Source organism: Atta cephalotes (assembly GCF_000143395.1).
Source record: "Atta cephalotes unplaced genomic scaffold scaffold00008, whole genome shotgun sequence".
In the NCBI taxonomy this organism is placed as follows: Eukaryota; Metazoa; Arthropoda; class Insecta; order Hymenoptera; family Formicidae; genus Atta; species Atta cephalotes.
This window is the reverse complement of record NW_012130072.1, coordinates 2,163,507-2,187,141: the sequence shown is the minus strand read 5'-3', so window position 1 is coordinate 2,187,141 and position 23,635 is coordinate 2,163,507. Positions and strand designations below refer to the sequence as shown.

The following is a 23,635-nucleotide window of genomic DNA, read 5'->3' as shown; positions in this document are numbered from 1 at the left end:
CGTACGTACGTTACTACTCTACGTACTACTCTCTACTCTCTCTCTCTCGTCTCTCTCTCTCTCTCTACGTCTCTCTCTCTCTCTCTCTCTCTCTCTCTCTCTCTCTCTCTCTCTCTCTCTCTCTCTCACTCTCTTTGTCTCCCACTCACTCTTTCTCTCTTTGTCTCTCTCTCTCTCTCTCTCACTCGCTCTCTTTCTTTGTCTGCCACTCTTTCTCTCTTCATACTCCTCTTTCTCTTTTTACCTCTCATTCGCTGACTCTCTTTCTTTGCCTGTCGTTCTCGCTCTGTTCTTCTCTCTTTGTCTTGCTCGCTCATCTATCTCTGTCAAACCTTGCCGGGCGATGCGCTCTCCGATTGCATCGTACATCCGACGACATAATCGAAGAGCTGAATTTTATTAAAAACCGGTTCGGTCGGCAAAAACCGAGGGACTAGAGGTAATAATCATCAAAATGCACCGTGAAGCTTCAGCTTCTTGTCGTTTTCCTTTTTTCTTCCGCGCGATCAGTATTACGTGGTGTATAACAATTACACGGGAGCGGCCTCGGGGCGAGCGACTACATATACGGAGCGCACTAATCCGCTGAATTATCCAAGAAATTACGGGAAATAAAGGGACGTTGCCGACGCAAGCATCTAAAAGCGAAATATAATCTTTGTCTCGTGTATACTAGTGCTATACAATCATCTTACGATCGTTTATGTCTAGAGATAAGGAGAGTCTGTTGATATTCTTTTATCACCAGAACAGAGTGTTTCATAAATGCTGAAATCGCACATCTTCGAGAAATTTAACGCGAAAGAGATGTTTATTGAGAGTTTAGATCCTGCAGACAATAGAAGAAATATTGGAAGGAAAAAAAACAAATATTAAATATTAGAGAAATAATAAAATTATGAAAGATTTAAACGTTATCTCTATTACTTATTATTTTTTTTGCTTCTGATATATTTATCTTGTTTCCTCCGCTATACACAGGGCTTTAGCTTTATAAAACATTTGAGAAGCGAAGAATCATTGTATTGTATTTCAATGTATTTTAATATCTTAATTTAATCTTAATCTTTAACATTCTCTTCTACGAACGTAGATTAAGTAATCTCAGTTCAATCTATTTTTATCTTTTTTTCTATATCTAGCATTACGAAGAAGATGAAAAATAAATTAAATGGACATAATTTAAGCAGAACGTTCCATATTCGGCGAGAAACGTCTCTTTGTATCGAATTTCAGAACAACAGCGTCGAGTTCGTGCATGTCGATGCAAGTTCGTGCCTGTTTAAAGGCTAAAAACTACGACCTTCACGTCAGGCCTCTCGGATCCTACTGATGCGATCCCACGCAGTGTCCCCAAAATTCAAAAAGGACAAAATACCGTCGACATCCCAGTGTGTTGTCTGTAAAAAGGACATAATAGCCATCCTGTAGCGTCACGTGTGGCTATATACGAGTGACGTGATTAATACTCGGCTGATTAGCGACATTAATAGAAACGCGACGCGAAACGTGTTACATAATTCCGCGAGCCAGCGCGAGCGCGTACAACACACACACACACGCACGCGCTCGCACATACATGCCGTTGCGTGTATGTACATATTATATATGTATATACCTATGTACATACATAATCGCCGCTCCACGAAGATCCAGAAAAATCGATAGCATCGCGCGCACGGGCTCCGTCGTTTGTAAACGCGTGTGACCGGCGAAGTTATAAATACGCGTAACGAGCGGAGTGAAACTCACGTTTGGCCATTGGGGGCTGACTTCACGCATGGCCACGCGAGCGAGAGACGAGAGACGCTCGCTCGTGTATATGTGTGTTATGTACCGACTCCCCTTCCGCGCCCCCTCCTATTCCTTCACCCCCTCGGGGTCCCCCTACAGTTGGGAACGTAGGGGAGCGACCAGGGGACCAGACCTCGCCCCTTCGCGCCTTCTCCCCTCGGAGTGGTAACAGTTACCAGCGACTTTCAGCTATGTGTGCGGAAGCACGAATAATACGAGACCGGCTAGTTTAGCGCTTTTAAGTGTGTACGCGCGCGCGCGCGCAGATGCAAAGGCGACCGGCTCGGCTTTTTCCAACATACGCGCCTCGCGACGATTCGCGTTGAATTAATTGCAAGCTGTGTGGCTCACACAATGCACTTTTATTCGCGAAAACGGTTTCGCGAAATTCACTGTAGAGTTATCAATGTTACCATATCTGAATCGCGAGAGAAAGAGAGAAGAGTACATTGTACTTTTTTTTTTAAAAAAGATGATAATCCGTGGGAGGGGGAGGGGAGAGGATATAGTTTTTTATGTGTTACATTAAGTGTATGTATTTAACAAATAAAATTTCTAAAATATAATTTTTATTGATAACTTTTATTAATGTAGTTTTATTAAATGTAAAAGTTTAATTAATAACCAAAGTTTTATGATTTTAAGAAGAGTATATGTATTCTTAGAGTGTATGTATTCTTAAAGGAATATGGCTGGTAAGCCTTTCATGTGTGTCGACGGTCGATTGCGCGAAGATTTGCATCTTTTGCTGCGATTCTTTTCGGATTCTTTCTCGCCAGGCTTTCTATTCTCGATGAACTTTGATTTTTAATCTTTCAATGTCACGTATTATCAGTGAATATCACCTTAAGTCCAGTTCCACCAATGTAAGATTAACTTATAATCTCGGTTCAATTATTTACTTGATCTTAATTTTTTTCTAATTCTTTTTTAAAAGAATTAGAAAAAGATAAACAGTAAATTAAACTAAGATTAGAATTTAATCTATAATCTTACATTTTTATATTAGTGGAACTGAAACTAAAAATAACATAAGATCATGTTGCCATCTTCACACTCAATAATTTAATTATTATGCACTATAATATGCGTGTATCATGTTATATTATTATTTATATTGTTAAATGTGAAATTATGACACACAGATTTTATTTTGTTAGTATTTACTACTCTCACGAGTACAACACATTACTTTTCTGCTGCGTTCAGTAGAAAAAACTATTTTGCAACTATTGTAAAATTTTTTAATATGACTAGTCTTGCTCTTAGTTCCTCACTTACTCTAAGTGCATAAATCATATTGAAAAATTTTGCAACAGTTGCAAAGCTGCTTTTTCTGCTGGACGCAACTACTGCATAACTTGATTGCTATAACTTTCATAAAAATGAACATGTAAAAAACTTTTTTTTTGACACTAGATTAAAGAAACAAATTTTTTTCACGCTAGATTAAAGAACATAATAAGAACATAAAGAACATAATAACAAGGAAACATCATATATTTATTAATAAAAAAGTTTATACAATAATAAATTAATAAATTAATACAATAATAAATTAATCGATTTAAACTTATCCGAATAATCAACTAATATCCATGTTTATCAATGTTTATTAATTTTAATCTTTAATAGTTTAATTTACTCTTTGTTCTCTTCTAATTCTTAAAACTAGAAAAAAATAAAATTAATTAAATCAAAATTAAAATTAATCTACATCAGTAGAAATGGCTATAAATAAGCAAATTAGAAGCTAATATCATCGAGATCTTGCCTAACATTGTTATGTGTTTATATGTAAATGTAAATTTTAAATGCAGCCTTCAGTTATATAAACCGCTTACTGTGAGACTTGGAATATAATCATAAAAAAAACTGAAGCTGAAATAATAACACAATTAACTTGATTGTTGATTTAATAATGCTATTAGCATCTTGAAACATTGTAAAAACTTATTGCAAAAGAAGTTACAAGCAATAAAGTAAAGAAGTTTTGAGAATGATCATTTTTTAAATAAGGTAAGTATACTATACTCGGAGTTCATTCACACAAGTATATCTACATAATATTTGACTCCATAAATACTAACGTTACAGAATTACTAATTAATCTAAGTAGACACTTCTATTATTACTTTAGCTTGTTTACTCTTGGCCTCGATATAAAAAAACATATATTAAAGATAAAAGATAAATAGATTAAAGACAAAAGAAGCTATGAGATCAGATTTGAAGAATTGAAACGCGACGGGACTGAAATTGAACAACGCTTGTCAAGAGTAAGAGATAAAGCGGAGTGGAGAAGTGGAAAGTACAGAAGAAGATTGTTTATAAAAACTGTTAAATTATGAAACCGTTTATTTAATCCGCGATAGTCCCGATGGTTTCACTATCGAAGTGTCATCGTGATAAATCGTTTGTGCACGGGCTTCGAGAGGCTGCGATATTGCGGAAAGGAGTGGGTCAATGAACAAGGCGATAAAAATGCAATTGGAAAATGTGATGAGAGACTGGAGAAGCGGAGAATCGCTGCGTGCTGCAGCGAGAAACACTGTCCACAAATGTATGAGCTCGTAAAACCTCGCCGCGTACAGTCGTACACACATAGGCGTGCGTATGCGTCACGCGAGATTTTTTTCAGCGATAAAGCGGTTCGCCATGTATACATCGCTCTACACACGTTTCTACTTTTATAGATTCTTTTTACGTATCTGTGGATCTGTGCTCGCGCGCGCCGAGCCCGATGAGCGAATCCGCTCTCGACGATCGGCAGAAATGAAAACAATAGAAGGAAAAGTAGAGGTTCCGAGCGCACATTGTGCGATTTCGAAGATTGTACCTCGAGAGAGACAGTATTATATATCCCGTACCACTCTGAATAATAAATACATTCATGTAATAAATAAATACACGTCCTACATAAGTTTCAATTCCCTTTGTTCATGTATGTTCAGTATTCAATACCACAATACTGCGATGTGATTGGAGATCAGTTTTTTTTATATGTACAGTATTAATATACACAGTGGATATTAAGTACTCTAAAAGATTTTAAACAAATTCACGATGAAACTTTATATGATCGAGAGAGCTTAATTTGAAGAATGCAAGATGCTAAAATTGAAAAAAAATTTTTTTTCAAAAATTTCAAGGAAAACGCACTGGAGTTATTTTGATGAAGCTTTGTATATGTTTGAAATTTCAAAATATAACTCAAATGATTTTTACGAAATTTTTGAAAAAAAAGATAAAACTTTTTTTTCAACTTCGACACTCTGTATCTTTGAAATCAAGCCGTTTTAGATATATAATTATGTTAGTTTTTCGTCTTGAATTTATTTATGAGAATTAAATCGCTTAAAATGTTTATTTAATATCCACCCTATATATATCTTATACATATACAATTGATTATACAGGGTGAACCAACGAAAACTCTTCTCTTTTATAACTGCAGACTAATTTGTGTGAAATATACAGAAATATTCTCCACTAAATATATAGAGTGGATATTAAATACTCTAAAACATATATTTTAAGCGATTTAATTCTCATAAATTCAAGACAAAAAACATATATCTAAATTATATATATCTAAAACGGCTTGATTTCAAAGATACAGAGTGTTAAAGTTTGAAAGAAAAGTCTTCTTATAATAATAAAGTCTTTGAAGTTATATCGACATTTGGAAACGTTTTCTAAATATATAAATCAGTTAATTATAAAAAAACCGGGAAAGTTTTTGTTGACTCATCCTATACGTATATCTATATAAAAAATAAAATATACTTGTACATAATTATACAATTAAGTTATATGAAATTATAAAATGTATAATTAAGTAATATATTTCATTATTATGTATTGTATATTTTGTATGTATTGTATATTTTGTTTATAAAAATAATTTTTTATACGTAATCGTATGTTTTATTGCATATAAAATATACAACTGCATATATTTTATGTCTAAAATCTATTGCAAAAAGAAAAATACGTATATTACTGCATGATTTCATTAAATATTTGAGAATATCGATTTGTATGAAGAGCGAACATCACGTACAGAATGACGTAAATTTTCATGAGATTACTTTGAATTAAAAATAAAATTTGCTTCATAATAACTAATTCCTGTCGGAAAGCAACTTGGCAAAAATTTATGTCATTCTGTGATTTGATTATATTATCAGCACGTGTGATTCAGAATAAAAGAACATCCTTAATTGCTCGCGCGCGACGTTGCCTTCATATTAATGATAATGTTAATGTCTAACTTGATTATGTTCCGGAATAGTAGAAGCCGATTAGTGCATAATTAAAGATAACGCATCGACTTTCCTTTGGTCGCATGGTATAAGATTAAAAGAATAAACATAATGATATCGATTTAAATATAGCAGATAGAGAAATATAGATAATACTAATCAGTTAACTAATCAGAATCGTATACTTATTTTTCATTAAACTTATCTCAATCTTAACTGATCTTGTATGTACAGTCTTAATAATAAAGAGGAAGCGTATCGCTTGGCCGAGGGAAAACAATTGTTTTGCTACTCTCTCTCTCTGCATCACTTAAAAACTGACGTACATATATAATGAACAGAATCCCGAGGAACTTTTATTAACAAAGGCTTCATTCTCTAAAAATATATATACGTAAAAAATATTAAATAAAAATTAAAGCTATTAATCTACATTGATAGAAATATAAGGACTATTATTCTATCAATGTAATTAATTTCGGTCTCGGTTTTTTTATGTTTAACTTCATTATACTATCATTTATTTTTTTCTAATTTTTGCCAGTCAGAAATGATTGGTCGATCAATATTAAATAATTGGTATTGATTCAACATCGATCAATCAATTTCTGATATTAGGTGAAAATTAGAAAAGAATAAAGAATAAATTGAATCGAGATTAAAGTTAATCTTACATTAATAATCGAGTCTAAATCGAGTCTAAATCGCAATCAGGAGTTCTCATTAATTATTAATTTAGCAAACGTCATCATATTATTCATGCTGATTAATATGAGAATTACAATGCATATTACAACATGGACATGTAATAAATTGTATATTTTTATTTTATTATTACAAAAAAGTCTACATATTGCTGAAGTTAGAAAAAAGAGAAAGAAATAAAGAAAAACGAGTAAAAGAAAGAAGATAGAAGGGAAAGTGAAAAGAAGGAACGGTGATGACAAAGAGGCAGAGGGAGATAGGAAGAGGATGAGAAAGAGAGGAGAAAAAAGAAAACATTTTCTTTCTTTAGTTATTTTCATAGATCTGTTTTTTATACTTTGGAACTTAAAGTAGATAATATATGTTTGATATTCGCAGGCTAAAGCAGGCTAAAGTAAGAAAAAAGATTCTAATAATGCGGTCTATAGTGCAGAAATAAAAAAACATCGGCCCGAGCGCCCCGAGAAGATCAGCGTGGTGCCATCTAGTATCATCGCTTTTAATATACACAAAAACCATAACGTGACGACAGACGTGGCTGCGGGTTGCAGATTGTAGGCCGTCACCGCTCTGTGTCGCTGGCGTCGCTGCGTGCGTCAACGCGCTCCCCCGCACCTGTCCACACCGCATGTCAACGTTGCGCGATCGCGAGTCGCCGTTAGTTTCCGTGTCTCTTGTGCATGATTATTTCGCACGTCGGTCCACATTGACGCAAGGTAAACCATTGGAAATGGGGGAGAATTCGAGAAGTCACGATCGCATTTCTCGCAAGTGCATGTTCTACCCTTGCGCTAACTTTGCGTTGCTCGGCAATGGACTCGCGATTGTTGTGTGCAAGCATATGTGTGTGCGTGCGTGCGTGCGTGAATGCGTGAGATCGCATCATCTCCCGTCCTGTATCTCCGCGTTACCTTATCCGGTAACTAGGTGATACGCGCGATCCTCGCTAAGGAATCCGCTCATGCGCGTGCATGTGCATGATGCCTAATTGCGTGTTTACGTATATGTATGTACGTATGTACGTATGTATGTATGATGTATGTATGTATGATGTATGTATGTATGGATGTATGTATGTATGGATGTATGTATGTATGTATGTATGTATGTATGTATGTATATATGTATGTATGTATGTATGTATGTGCATCAAACGCGATCCAGTTAATGGGTCATATAAATAATGCGGATTGAGTGCCCTTTGTTTTTTTGAAGGAGAGATTCAAAATAGAATAAACATCTATATTAAAAAAAAACATATGAAAACGAATGCTTGTTGTCAAGCCAAAAACGTTAAAGTGTTTTGTTGTGTCTTGAAGTATCCTGTATGCCAAATAATTGTATAGAATAACATTTGATGTTGATCATATTTTTAAAAGAATTTTTGAGGCTCTTGTTTACTAATAATTTTTTTTATATCTGAATTATATGATGTAAAAAGTCTACATTTGCAATTCTGACACACTTGCAATATAATTTAATTTATACAATATGTTTATGTATATTTCATATTTATTTTATATACTTATATATTTATTTTATATATTTTGTGCTACAGTTTCTAACATCTTACATTTTGTATGATAATTACACAAAAGTTATAAATATTATAATGAGATAAAATAGCTGTTACTTTTAAAAATAAATTAAAACTTTATTAGATAAATAATGTAGACTTGTTTGTTGAGAAAATACCTTAAAAAAATAAACTCATATTTGAAAATTACTTTTTGAAAGTTAAGCAATTGATGATAGCTGTTTTTCATCATATATTTGTAACTAATTGTACTTAAAAAATCTTTGTTATTTAATTGTTTTTTTTTTTTTTTAGATAAATTGTTAGGAAATGGCAACAGAAGGCAATAGCAATGATCCTGAATTACGTTTATTACGATATCTGTATGTTGGAAAAGATTATCCCAATTACCAGCCTGGATATTGGTTTGCCCATCATTATTTTATAGTCAGGAATGTTCTAGCCATAGAAGAACTTGCTGAAAATAAGGAGAAACAATTGGTACCCATCGAATTGATCACAAAGGTAAAAGGCATAAATTGCATAAAAAATATTTACAATAATAGCCTATCTCTAAATTATAACTGTTTATAGGCATTTAAGAGCAATTTAGTTACACATCCAGAGGCTTTGGTGTTTGCCCTCGCTGTTTGCTGCAGACAAAATAAAAGCGAGACACTACGTCATGCAGCATATGAAAGTGTACAAACGATTTGTGCATCTACTCCAAATTTTATTCTGTTTGTTAAATTTGTTTCTAAACTGTGCAGAGAAAAAGAATTGAATTATATTACACAAGGTTGGGGTCATGGCTTAAGAAAAGCTATTAACAATTGGTACTTATCTAAGAAACCATTAGATTTTATAGAGTGTGTCACAAAATATAAAAGTAGATATGGTTGGAAACACAAAGATATTGTCAAGATGGCTCATCCTCTAGGCAATTCTCCAGGTAAACTTACAAAACTATGATTCATGAGAAAAGCACAAATCCACTACTTATTAGTTAAGCTTTATTAATCATTTTTTTCTTTTTTATAAATCTTTATAAGTCTAAGTTTTTATAAGATTTTATTTTATTTATATTCTCTTACAAATAATGTTGATAATTGTAATTATATTCGATAATAATACTGGTGGTTAGAAATTATTTTAAATTTGAATAGTTTATATAACTTAGAAAAAATTTAGGTACAGTAATTCACATCGTGAACTGTTATGTCGTAATTTATTGTTATAATTATTGGATTGTCCGCAAAGTTCGTGCCGACTAACTTATATAATTTAATAAATGTATACTAAAATTTAAATTTTCTACATTTCAATTTTCCTTCAACATCGGCACGAATTTTCTGGATAACTCAACAATATTATATAATGTTACTAAAAATGTTACTTAGATAATTAATTATTTAATAGAAAGTAAGATTATACTGAAGTATGTGATACACGGCTTGGAAAAGCTCAAAAAGGATATGGCAATTGACCAGACAAAGGAGTTATCTCCTAATATCAATGAATTACTGAAATATATGGAAGAGGTTGAAGATTTCAAACATTGCGAAGATGAGGTTCGAGCTGCTTCTATGCTGGAAACATTTGGTTTTTCATTAGATCATGTACCTGGTCATTTGTTAAAATCCAAGGAGGTAAATGCAAACATACGAAGTCTTTTTTTGTTATGCAATTAATTTATTAGAATTTGAAATTATGCAAGAATTGCTAAGTCTAAGATTACAAAAAATGCAATTTTTAACCAATTTTTAAAAATGTCATAAAGTTATATTCTATGTATTATTTTAACAGTAATTATTAAGTTTATTATTAAATTAAATTATTAAAGGATATATAGTGCTGAACTTCTAATACTGCAAAGAAACAAATTCTGTTTAATTATCAAGTTTTAAATAATTATATTTAATAAAATTACATACGGTTATAAAAAGAGATTCCACCAGATTATTTTTATATACAACATAAATCATCAAAGAAAATTTTATTTACGATTCGCGTTAAAAAATGCATTTATCAAGAATGAATTCCTAATTTAACAAAATAATAATTTTATTATTTTGTACGTAGATTTGGAATTCATTGCTAATATCAATGGATATTGTTGTGCTTCTAAACAACCTGCAAAGGATTCACAATCTTGGGTTTCTCGTTACTGATGAAGTAGCAGTCGAGAAAGTAACTGAACGACTTACGAATTCACAATACGTCGAAAGGAGTGCAGTTCATCCGGCATTAATTTTTATTACTCTCAAAAATTATCAGTGTTCCGGAAAGTAAGTACGCAACAATTTTCAACAATGCTCTATGTGATTTAAATAACTTGAAACTGTCATTGATAAATATGCATTTTTAAGATGTCTGACCTATGAAAAACGAAAAGTTCGAGAATTAGCAAAGAAATCTATGCCACCAGGATTTGATCCAAATATCAAAATAATGGACGCTCTAAACGAGGCATTCCATCTGTCATTTAAAGTAAATCAATTTGATTTTGTTTCATAAATTATGTAATTTAGTAATTATTAATTTAATTGATGTGAGTTATCTCTTATAATTATTAATATAATAATAAATATTGGATTAAGTGTATATTATGAATATAGGTGAAATGATAAGTAGCTTATAAACTAAATGTCAAAATTATCTCTTTTAAAAAAATATAATTATTAATTTTTATTAGTTTTTTATGATTAAAGCGAATTTCCATATGTAATTTCACAACTTTTTAAACATTTTATGGTAATATAAAAATTAATGAAATAATGAGAGAATGCATATATTATTATATATTATTTTAAATAAATATTATGTTATGTAACCTATTTATCTTATTGTGATTATAATAATATAACAATAATAATTATTACAATATAATAATTTTTATATTATAATAATTATAGAATATACAACCTACGAATTTGCGCTACTTAGTGACAATCAGCACAAATAAATCGATGGAAGTAAGCACCTGGCAAAATGGTAATATGACCGGGATCGAGACGGCTGCTTTGATTGCACTGATACTTTTACGTTCCGAAGAGAACGTTACCATAGCGACATTTAAGAATGTCGGAATTTATATAGTGAATGTCTACAAAACTGATTCTTTCGAAGATATTTTGAAAACCTTAAAAACAGCACCTTTAGGAAGTTCCAATCAGAGTAAACCAATTTTGTGGGCCAAAAAACAATCTAAACAATACGATGTCTTCATTAACGTTATAGATCAAATATTGCAAAAACATGATGAATCCCAGGAAAATCTAATATCGTATAAAGAGCATCTAAACCTTCCTGATACAAAGTAAGTGGATATTTCTATTTATTGAATTTGAATTTCTTAAATTAAAAAGAATTTTTTGGATTATCTAAAAATTTTTTTTCAGTACACAATTTAATAAGATTTTTATAATGCTTTTATTTTAATGTATTTATAAATATAAAATAAAAAAATTGATGTTTAATATCATATAAATTACAAATATTCAAATTGCAAAATATGTCTTGCAATAATAATTTCAATAGTGCTATAATATAAATGAATATAAATCTATGATTTTTCTACAGATTGATCACTTGCGCCTTATGCTCTTCTTCACCATATCGTAAAGAACACTATGACCGACATGTCTTGACGATCAACGGTTTTGATGCTACCGTACCTAATGTCATTGAGGCCTTTGCAAAGGGTTTATTTTAGATGTAAGAAAGCACCATTTAAATTTCTATTAGTAAATAATATTGATTTGAAAACGATCACACATTGATTGCTGACAAAGTTACTCTAACACTTTTGTATTATATTTTTGCAGGAGATTCTTTAAACCATATTTCTTCAAAAAGTCACGAATGATCAACCAAGAAGAAAATTTTATCCTAAAGTATTGTTTCGATATGAAAATGAAGAAGAAAGAAGCATATGGCAATTTTGGAAGTCAGTGATGAGAATTTATCTGGTTAGAACAGATTTTTCTTCAAAACTGAATTTGATTAATGAGCATACTAATGCAGAACGTGAGTGATAATGGAGAAAAATTACAGAAAGAGCTTTTAGAAATTACTTAAAATAATGCCGAATTTTGGAATTCAAACTGTCTCGCCTTTTTCGTCAGTTCCAAACGTCGGCTTGTTTGCATATCCATGACTGAATCAAATTATATTTAATTTTGCTATCTGTTAATTTTTTTGAGATATATCCAATAGAGTTTACTTTTTAAAACATACTGTAAACAGGGACAGTATACTTTTTAAAACATACTGCAAATAGAGAGATAAACGAAGGTGATTGAGAAAAGTGATCGTGCACTATAATTGGCATGTAGATGGTAATATTAATATTTACTACATGTTCTTAGTGTTAGGAAAGAGCTGTGTAGCATTTTCCCCTTTTGTTAATAAAATGATTAGATATTTTTTTACTCCTATTCGGATTTATGACGATACAATTCAAATAATTCGGTAATTTTATTTTTAGCAAACACAGTATCGTATCGATCCGATTATATAAGCAATATATAGATTAGTTATGGACTATTTTTATTAAACTGTTGCACATGAAATCTCAGTTTTATGTTAATTATTTTTTGAGATATGCATTTAATTATAATCCCTTTTCTCTCTCTACATTTGTATTTTAATATTGTATATAAATTTATACATCTAAATCAAGTCATTTATACATCTAAATCAAATTTAAAAAATCGTATATTATATATAAAGCACGATTTATTTAATATATAAAACTGTCAGGTGTTTTACTATTTAAATCTCAGTTTTAAAAGAGATTTTCTTTTATTTGATATATAATTATCGTAATACATTATAACGTCGTTCTTATAAATTAATAGTCTCAAACTCACGCTATACGCATGCACGCAGCACTCTTCCTCTCCAACACACACACGCGCACGTACATACACATACATACACACATAATTTTTATCTCTTTATCTTCCGAAAAGCTAAAACTCCTGTAATTGTCTTTATCTAAAAAGTGCGGTCTGCAAAAGGTAGTTAAGATTCTGCCATAAACATTAATTAAAATTAATTTCTCTATCTCCTAGTTTTATAAAGATACAGAGAATTGCTTAAATAACTCGTAACTTAAATCTTACTTAATTTTTAATGTTTATAGGAACGACCTGCAATTGTTATTTGGTTTTTATAGATTTCACAACTGTAAAACTTTGAAAACTCGAAGTTTCATATGCAACCGTAACAATCTTATTTTGAAAACTAGGGAAAAAGAATACAATTCAATAGTCCTATATTACAGTAGTGCATTACGCAGTGAAAAAGTTTAGAATAAGACTGTATAACGGATACGAAAACGCGTATCTCAAATAACATACGGTGCATTTTTTGACTAATGGTAAAAAAAATCTTACTCTAATATTATTAATTGTTTGCTTGTTTCTGGTTGATGCTTCTTCGTAATAATGCGTATAAATAACGTGACCTTATTAAAAAAAAAAAGTGACACGCTTCTGGGACCGGTGCGCTTCTGGACGGTTAAATAATAATCTAAAATAAGTAAAAAAAAAAGACAAAAAAAGAAAGAAGAAAGCGGAAGTCGTAGAAGACGATGAACATAGGAACGTTGAAAATTTTCCCACTGTGATATGCATTTAGCCCCAAAGAGTTATAGACTTACATTAGTATAATTTTACTGTTACTATCTCATATTTGCCATATCCAAAGTGAACGTGAGACAAATACTAAATACACTACTGAATAATACTGTGATACGAAATACATTGTTGTTGTTCAAACTAGGGAAATGGTATTTAAGTGACGCGGCCAGAAGCGCACCGTGTTTGATATTTGTTGAGTCTCTGCGCAAATTAGCGCGTAAATTTTTTGTTGAAAATTTTGTATCATATCTCGCGAGAGAGAAAAAAAATGGGCTTTCGATCTGAGGATTATTGTTATCGGGTTTTTCCCTCGTTTCTCGCATGAGACCACGGAAGCACGTACCTTTTTCATACACATTGCTAAAAAGTACAGCGTGGATGAACTCTCAGGTCTTCGAAACAAATTTGAACTAAGTGCTTAACTATTCACCTGTTCTTTGCAGCTGTCCCTGATAATCTACGGATCGAAAGCTGCCAACGTAAATTCTATTTCAATAGACAGTGTTCCGAAAAGAATATATAAGTAGACTATTCTTTAAGCAATCTGCATTTTGCTCCTGATGAAAATAAAACTAATACTACAAATTGAAGTCAGACTTTTTGACGAGTTAGGCATGAAAAAAATTAAATTTTATTATTAGTTGTCAAGAGAAATTTATTTAATAAATCAAGAGGTTTAGTTCTTGATAGATTTTAAAAAGCAAAAGAAATCAGTTCTATATTTATCAAAAGGCATGTGTATTTTAAGATTATATATAGCGATTAAAATACATACTAATTTTCCAGATAGAGATTTTAAGCAAAATTGTGTTTGCAACTCGGCAAAAGAAACCGTAATATTACGCATAAGTTTATTTTTAAGAATATTTTAAAAGATGGTTCACGTTAATGTTTGTTATTAATCTCGGTTGCGCAGCGTTCCGCAGAGATTTTTGTATAAATTATAATTTATCGGGAGTGAAGTCAGTATCTTTTATGCTGGACTATTCCTACTCGAACTTCGTATTTTGGCGAGCATTCGCGCGCTTAGAGAAATTATTTATACACTTACTGCACACACCTTGTGTCTAAATCGTTCAGTGTTAGGAGAGAAAAAAAATCTAGCGCATTTTTTTACGGAAAAAAACTTCTTGCGTGAAAGCAAAACTTCTTTCAGAAACGAAATGTCTAGTTACTAAACAAGAGTTTAAGAGTATATATGCTACGAACATATATAGAGTAGCTCAATGTATTCATTGGCATTAGCAAGTAGGCATTACAAGTATTTGTATATGTACTGGAGCGTATTGCGATCGGAAAGGATTCTCCGCACTTCGTCTAAGCTCTTTTTTACAGATGCGTTTACAAGAGTCGACCAATTTAATTCTAAAATCTCTCAATCTCTCTGATAGCAATCTTATTATAGTACAAGCAACCTCCAATTTAATCGCATAGTTACGCGAAAATTATATTAGTTATAATATATTAAATTTAGCTGTAATATCGAATAATCGAGAGTCGCGAGATTCGAGAAGTAAATCTAAAATCGGAATCCTTTCCGCTTGCGGTACATACAGATATATGTATTCATTAATACTACTATTATAAGAATATATACGTCCGAAATATGATATAGACTGGCATACTGAAGAAAGAAAACGGAAGAGAAAAGCAAAAAAAAAAGAGGAGAGAAGGAGAACAGTACAGCCAGAATCTGAAGAGAATCACTTCTCCATGCTGTTATTTCACAGTTGATTTCAAGATGTGCTGTATAGTTGAACAAGAAGAAAGAAACAATATGTTGAATGTGTTCATGCTAGAAGAAAAAAAAAAGAAAATATTTACCACGTAAGGGGAGAAAGAGAGAAGAAAATAGAAAATTCCGCATTATGTAGTTATTAAAAATGGGAAACAAAGGGATGTAATGAGAGATCGAGAGACACTCGTCGGATCCACCGCGGCACCAAGTGCCACGTCACGCTACATTCTTGCAGTTCGCGATATTGAAAGAGGGACAAATTTTTGGCTTCCTTGCCGAAGACGATTCTCCGAGGTTCCGGACTGATTATTGATTTCGACCAGGAAGCACGAACGATATTTATCCGATACTTATAGTATTTTACGCGCCGCTGGACACGCATTATCAACCGTCTCTCGGAATAAATGTCGGTTGACCGCAAATCTGTATAGGACTAAGGATTGGAGTACCACTCCGTTTATATTAGCGGCATTTCAATGTGTTAAGTTATTAAAAAAAAAATCGCTAGCGCGATTATTGTTCGATTTGATTCCACACGTACTTCCAACTATCGGAAGGATTACATCTTGCCTCAATTGTCCGCAGATTTTTTTTCCAAGAAAAAATAATCCGGTATGCGCGGACGTTATTAATCAGCCGAAGGACTTCCATTATTTTTTTTAACGTTCTTTCAACGTTCTTTTTCGCATTTCTTCTCGGTCATATGCAGACTTACGCTTGACTAAGGTATACATAAGTACGAAATAGCGTCATGTTCCTTAGGATTATATACACGAAACACTTATAATTCCATAATTAGTACACTGTCGCTTCAACGATCTAGACAAAAAATGCTCAATGCCCGTTGTTCGAAGTTTTCGATGCAAATGCCAAAAATATATATAAAAAAAAAGAGAAAAGAGCGTAATCGAAGAACGGAACGATATTCAATTCTACATGTACAAACCGCAATGAAATACCTCGTTACTTATTCTCAGTGTAAAATAGCAAAAGCGAATTGTACTAACTCTGCGAGTTACGTAAAAAAAAAAAAGAAAGAAGAAAGAAATTGTCCTTCTGGTTCGTGATTCACGCACTGAATGCCTATCTTTTGGCCTTATCTTTTTACATACGAAAATCCTGTAAAAGCGAAAGAATCGATTCACAGATAAACAATACCGTTCACTCACTGCTACCTGTTCGATAGTTTTTTACGTTTCGTGGATATCTGAGGTTTTGAGATTTTTAAGAGATTCCCCGTTCAGTTCTCAGTACGCACACTGCGATCTCGTCAAACCCCATGCCTTTATCGCAAGCGTTAGTCAAAATTTGTGTCATTGCGGCCAGTACGCGTAGTATCTCCTCGCGCTGTGAAAGAGATCGGTGTGCGATGAGAGATAAATCTTTAGAAAATCTCAAAGCCTTTTCTTCAGAGTTCCACACAGTAATCGCAGCGCCCGAAATTGTATCTTGCTGCGAATTGATTTCAGCGTTTTTTTTTTCTTTAAGGATTAGTATTATTACATGTAGTATTATTACATGTATTACATTCGTAAAGCGAAGTATATTACTCACAATCAGTAATTATGGTACATCGGAATCTGCGGAAACAAAAAAAAAAATTGTCGCATACACTAGCTGCGTGAGAAAAGTTTCGAAACAGACCATGAATCGAAACTTTAAAAAAATTATTTATTTGTTATTTTCGATTTCTATCATAAATTACGAGATTTTGATTTTAGACTTTATCAAAATTAATCTATGACTGTTGAAATTCTTCGTAATATCTCTCACATGTTTTCGGAAAGTGAAAATGTATAAATAATCGGCTAAATAATCGTTTTTCGTTATGATTATTTTCAATTATTTATCAAATATATTTATTGAATACATAATAATTTAAAATTATTTATAAATAATTTTATAAAATTAGATATTGTTAAAAATTACGAATGTTTACTTTTATATCTTTGCATCGTAAAAAAATATTTGATAATTATGTATTTATGTAATATTATTCCATTAGGTCCTTAAGGTGTTATTACAATATTCAGTAAAGAGATAAAGCACACAATAGTTCTTTTGAAGTTTTATTTTTTCATAATTCGAAATCGTGAAACTTTTTCAACGCAGCCAACAAATTTCCTGACACATATACGCGTGAAAAACATCTATCGTGCGTGATTTCGATATTATTTTTATACCTAAGTAAATTTGTGAAACACTGTAAGCCCAACGATTAAATTGCTCTGAACAAATTAACGTCGGAGTTTCACGAAGGAGCGAATTATGTTATTGTCATTATGTCTGTTAACGGTTGTATTTCGATACACAATATAGGCGAATTAAGATATTATAGGGAATTGATTATGTCTACAAATTCCGTGCTGTTTTTGTTACGGTATGAACTGGATCCTTAAATAAATTTTCTCAAAACAATCTCCCATTGTATTTATTTTAAATTAGAAAATGATTAGAGTTGTAAGCTTCGATTTCAAGTGGAATCTTATAATTTCACTTTTTCACAATTTAAATACTTTTATTTTCATTTAAGACTAGAACATCTTGCATTAACGTTTTATAGAAAAAGTATAAGACATTTCTACATGATCAAACGATATTTAAGGAATGTTTTAATACATTATAAATTAGGACGTATTTTAAAAGTTCTTAAGGTTTTCAAATATTTGTGTGTATTGAGTCTCAGGATCTCAAGATATAGATCGCAGGATGCGGATGGTCGAATATCCTGTCAGAAGTTACGGTTTACTGAAAAAATCTTTATTCTTGCGTTACTGATACACATATTGTATTCAAGCGTAGACACGGCTACATTGTACATAGTACGATGTAATTCGCTGGCAGCAAGCCGTCTCCGCGCGCTTCACATTCACTCTTGTTCAATCATACATACACATACTCACAAGTATATCTTCAACGCGCTTTGTTTGCAAATAATCGATCGTTCGATTATTACACTTAGTGGGGAAACATACAAAACAACTCAAAATAAATTAACGATGCCGTGGAGTCAGTATGCTTGTATCGCAAGGGGAGAAACGAGCGCAATCAAAAACGTTAATGATATCGAGAAATCTGACGATTTCTCGATATCACTAACATTTTCTCGCACTTCTCTCGAAATGTACGTAAGACTTATGAGACGAAGACTTGTATTCCCACTGTACATTTAGCTTCAAACCGCCTTCCTTAACCTAAGTCTTAGAGTTATAAGATAGTCTATGCTACATATTATCTAAGTAAAACTTAGAACCAGACAGCCACTTTCAGCTAAACATACGGCGAGAACATAATCTCGCGTGTGTACCACGCTCAGCCTCTCATAATGTATATCAACACTTCTGTAAAGTATTTGCTCGGAAGGCGAGTAATCAGTCTAAACCGCGAACCGAGGTGAGCGGGTCGCCAGCTTGCAGTTAAAGTTCGTCCCTCATATCGTCGTCCTCGCCGCCAGTGGGTGGAACACCGCCGCCCGCGCCCTGATAAAGTTTGGCGATAATTGGCTGAACGATATCGGTGAGCTCCTTCTTTTGCTTCTTATACTCTTCTGGCTCAGTGTCCTGATTGTCCTCCAACCATTTGATCTTCTCGTCGATAGCCTCTTCCATAGTAGCTTTATCCGCCTCGCTCACTTTCGAGCCGAGTTTCTCCTTGTCGGCTAATTGATTCTTCAACGAGTATGCATATGATTCCAGATCGTTGCGCGCCTCTACACGCTCCTTCAATTTCTTATCATCGTCGGCGAATTTCTCCGCGTCCTTAATCATCCGCTCGATGTCATCGGGCGTCAAACGATTCTGATCATTCGTGATGACAATCTTCTCGCGATTGCCAGTGCCCTTGTCCTCAGCCGATACTTGCAGAATACCATTGGCGTCGATCTCAAAGGTGACTTCGATTTGTGGTATGCCACGTGGTGCTGGTGGAATGCCAGTCAAATCGAATTTGCCAAGCAGATGGTTGTCCTTGGTCATAGGACGCTCACCCTCGTACACCTGAATCGTGACAGTGTGCTGGCTGTCAGACGCTGTAGAGAAGATCTGAGATTTCTTCGTCGGAATAACTGTGTTCCTACAAGAAATAAAGAATATCGTTTTATTTCAAGAATTCTTTTGATTCAATCAGTCAAAAATTTAAATATTTAGATTTAATAATATTCTTAAAAATACTGTTTTTGTTTTCGTGTTTACCTTGGAATGAGTTTGGTCATTACACCTCCAACAGTTTCGATACCCATGGTAAGAGGATTAACGTCAAGAAGTACAATAGCATCGGTATCTTGTTCTCCAGAAAGTACACCAGCTTGTACAGCGGCACCATAAGCGACAGCTTCGTCAGGATTGATGCCTCGTGATGGTTCCTTGCCTCCGAAGAATTCCTTAACCAATTGTTGAACTTTCGGGATCCTAGTCGAGCCACCAACTAAAACAATCTCGTCCACATCCTTTTTGCTCATATCAGAATCCTCCAAGACCTTTTGCACAGGCTTCAAAGTACTACGGAAGAGATCCATGTTCAGTTCTTCGAATTTGGCACGAGTCAATGTCTCGGAGAAGTCCTCGCCCTCAAAGAATGATTCAATCTCGATCCTGACCTGTAATATGAAAAAGTAATATTAGATTGATGAAAAAAATAACAAATACATATATAATAATTATATATATATATATGTAATAATTAATTACATAAAAAAAGCAAGAAAACATTTCAAAGATGGAAATAGTAAGACTATAGATAAAACGTATAAAAAAAACATTATATACCTGGTGACTAGCACTAAGTGCTCGTTTGGCTTTTTCGACTTCACGACGCAGTTTCTGAACAGCTCGATTGTCTTTGCGGATATCCTTGCCCTTCTTCTTCTTATATAATTTAATAAAATGATCCATCACACGCTGATCGAAATCTTCGCCTCCTAAATGAGTGTCACCATTAGTGGCAACGACTTCAAACACACCGTTGTCAATAGTGAGCAAACTGACGTCAAAAGTGCCACCGCCCAGGTCAAACACCAGTACGTTTTTCTCGCCGTCTTTTTTGTCCAAACCATATGCAATTGCAGCGGCAGTCGGCTCATTAATAATTCTCATTACGACCAAGCCAGAAATTGTCCCAGCATCCTTGGTGGCCTGTATTAAAAATAAAAAATTATGTTTAAAGATACATCAGAATTAATTTATTACGATTTTTTCAATAAAATATTTTGAGAGATTTAAATAGAATATTAATTTCTTTAAAACCTTAATACTAATAGGTATTTTTGAACTATACGATCTTTTTTTAAGTTCAAAAATAATACTAAAATATCGAATAGATCTCACCTGTCTTTGTGCATCATTGAAGTAAGCCGGTACGGTAACTACGGCGTGAGTGACTTTCTTGCCAAGATAGGCCTCGGCGGTTTCCTTCATCTTGCCCAAAACCATAGCCGAAATTTCTTCTGGCGCGAAGACCTTTTCACCTTGGCTGGTCTCAACTTTAATGTGCGGCTTATTGTTTTTCTCGATGACCGGGAATGGGAAGAATTTCACATCGTGCTGCACAGTGGGATCTGACCACTCACGACCGATCAATCGCTTAGCGTCAAACACGGTGTTTTCTGGATTCGTCGTCAATTGATTCTTGGCGGCATCGCCGATCAAACGTTCGCCGTCATTAGTGAACGCCACATAAGAAGGCGTGATTCGATTACCTTGATCATTGGCGATAATCTCCACTCGACCGTTCTTGTAAACCCCAACACTAAAAACATATACATGTTATTAATTTATTAATCATAAAAAATGATAAACTATCGTTTTTCTGCAGATTATTTTTAATAATACATCATTATGATAATGTATATTCACCAAGAATAAGTTGTACCCAGATCAATTCCTATTACTGTACCAATATCCTCCTTTTCTTTGTCCTCTTTCGCAATCGTGGCGACTGCTAGCAGTCCCACTATCAATAGACTTATGACTCCCTTCATATTGCTTTGTATGAACTATCCCTAAATCAATAATCACAGGAAATCATTAATACATTAATAAGATTTAAAATTTTATTAAAAAGACGGAAGACACTTTATAAAAATTAAAAACTATTATAAATTTTCAACCAATAAGAAATAAAGCCCAACAAAACTGGATTTTTAGTGTTTAAATAATTCGGTGTACATACTACATATCAAATCCTACGTAGTATATAAATTTACACTGAATTATTCAAGCATCATAGATCCAATTTCGATCGTTAAGGATTTCTTTCATCTTTCGGTTATGTATTTACGTGTACCATCCAATAAAATTCTTATTGTTTATAATAAATTTTATTTATAAATGTGTTATTGTAATAATACATTAGTACTTATTAAATTTCGACCACCTTTTATATTGATTGTCATAAATATTTATTTTTATATATCAATTATTAATTATTAAATGTAATGAATTATTCATAAATTATACAATTATAATTTAAAAATATAATTTGACATAGAATGATCCTTTTCATCTATATTTATATGAGAATAAATTGATTAGGAAGAGATAAATTTTGAAATAAATTACTTGTAAAGTAGCATTTTTGTCATTTTTCGCCTAATATATCATTGTAATCACATATTTAGACGTCTTAAGATATTAGGTTTATGTAGCTCTAATATTCAAGATAGAATTAGAATAATTTTCTAATTTCCATAAAATTATTGATATTCGATTTATCCCGTGGAATAACAAATAAAAAACAAATTAGTTTTTACAAGCATCATTAGTATTTATGAGTCAGATGACTTTCGGCTCGGTGGGCAAAGTCACACGTCATCTTTTCGAAGAGATAATTCCAGACGCTCCAGAGAAACTAAAAAAATCGTTCAATTATCGCGGTTGTTGGAATTTAACACCCTTTTTTATCATACAAGGCTGAAAGACGCGGGAGTTAGAACTCGTAACGAACAAATCAAACGTGGCAGGTCTTCTCGCCGCAGTCTCCAAACGTATTAAAAAAAAAAAAAAGAAAAATACCGTATCGTCGTTGAACAGTATGCGGGCAAAAAAAACGCGAGAATATGAAGAGACGTCGTCATTTGCGAGCGACAACTTCAGATTGACAGTGAGATGACAGTGGAACACCCGGAATTCCTGGGGGAACAGAAATTCTGGTTCGAGAATCGAATTCCAGTTGCTGTCGGTATGTGACGGCGACTTCGACAGAGTGGAACGTCTCGACGGTGACAAATGAGACTCAAAAGAAAATGTTTAGCTCGCGACATTCAAAAGGAGAATTCACTCACCAATTGGACGTGTGTCTGCTCGGTTTCGTTGAATGTTCCTCGCGTTCTTCACGAATCTAGCGATCCTAATTCTCTCTCGGTGAACGGTAAAACGACGACTGACACCGACACCGATCTCGGGGGCCGGGATATTAACGGGAGTGTTACGTCGTGGCCGACGCTGATTGGCAAGGGCCATCCGGTCTCAGCGGAAGAAGGTGACGCTGATTCGCCGTCGTGTATACAGTTGGCCGCGCCTCGTTGGCCCACGTCATGGCTGTCTGGTTCCGAAGTCTTCACGCGCCGCCGCGATTCGCGGCCGGCCGATTAGATATGGTAGGTGGAACACGTGGACGCCGCACCAGCGAGCGCTGCATGACGCGCCAGGGGCGAAACCATCGTACTCATAACCCCGTCCATATGTTCTCTCTTTCACTCATAAGTAATCATCTCGCAAGTAAATAAATATCTTCTTGCATCATAATTTTGCATCAATGTTTATATTGCCGTATGTGATATTTTTAAACAGATTAAACATTTTTGTTATATTTAAAAAATGAATAAATTTAAAGTTCTGACAATCTATAATAATCCGAAAAAAAATGTTTCATATATAATTATATATAATTATATGAAAAATTGACATATTTTATATACAATTATATATATATATATATATATATATATATATATATATATATGTATGTATAG

General features: G+C 33.2%; 2 protein-coding genes across 3 annotated transcripts in view; one reads left to right on the top strand and one right to left on the bottom strand.

The window, feature by feature from the left end:
- Nucleotides 1–8,613: 8,613 nt before the first annotated feature.
- Nucleotides 8,614–11,998, top strand: LOC105627136 (60 kDa SS-A/Ro ribonucleoprotein-like). The gene is made up of 7 exons (XM_012208421.1): nucleotides 8,614–8,808; nucleotides 8,878–9,235; nucleotides 9,703–9,932; nucleotides 10,366–10,571; nucleotides 10,653–10,773; nucleotides 11,199–11,602; nucleotides 11,866–11,998. The coding sequence occupies exons 1-7, from the start codon at nucleotides 8,614–8,616 to the stop codon at nucleotides 11,996–11,998; spliced, it is 1,647 nt and encodes a 548-aa protein (XP_012063811.1).
- Nucleotides 11,999–19,085: 7,087 nt separating this feature from the next.
- Nucleotides 19,086–23,635, bottom strand: part of LOC105627133 (heat shock 70 kDa protein cognate 3) — an 11,177-nt gene continuing 6,627 nt past the window's right edge. The window contains exons 1-6 of one of the 2 annotated variants that reach the window (XM_012208419.1): nucleotides 22,882–22,924; nucleotides 21,519–21,600; nucleotides 20,991–21,411; nucleotides 20,433–20,798; nucleotides 19,860–20,263; nucleotides 19,086–19,740 (exon numbers count right to left, since the gene is read on the bottom strand). In XM_012208419.1, coding sequence (XP_012063809.1) covers nucleotides 19,086–19,740; nucleotides 19,860–20,263; nucleotides 20,433–20,798; nucleotides 20,991–21,411; nucleotides 21,519–21,600; nucleotides 22,882–22,924 — 1,971 coding nt within the window. Of the gene's footprint in view, nucleotides 19,741–19,859; nucleotides 20,264–20,432; nucleotides 20,799–20,990; nucleotides 21,412–21,518; nucleotides 21,603–22,881; nucleotides 22,925–23,635 lie in introns of those variants that run through there. The other variant, XM_012208418.1, reaches the window with a different exon arrangement.

Excerpts from the sequence above, each read along its gene's own strand:
- LOC105627136 (XM_012208421.1), top strand. The coding sequence starts at position 8,614 with ATGGCAACAGAAGGCAATAGCAATGATCCTGAATTACGTTTATTACGA. Across the intron at positions 9,933-10,365 it reads ATTTGTTAAAATCCAAGGAG|ATTTGGAATTCATTGCTAAT; the intron begins GTAAATGCAAAC and ends TTTTGTACGTAG. Across the intron at positions 11,603-11,865 it reads CTAAACCTTCCTGATACAAA|ATTGATCACTTGCGCCTTAT; the intron begins GTAAGTGGATAT and ends ATTTTTCTACAG.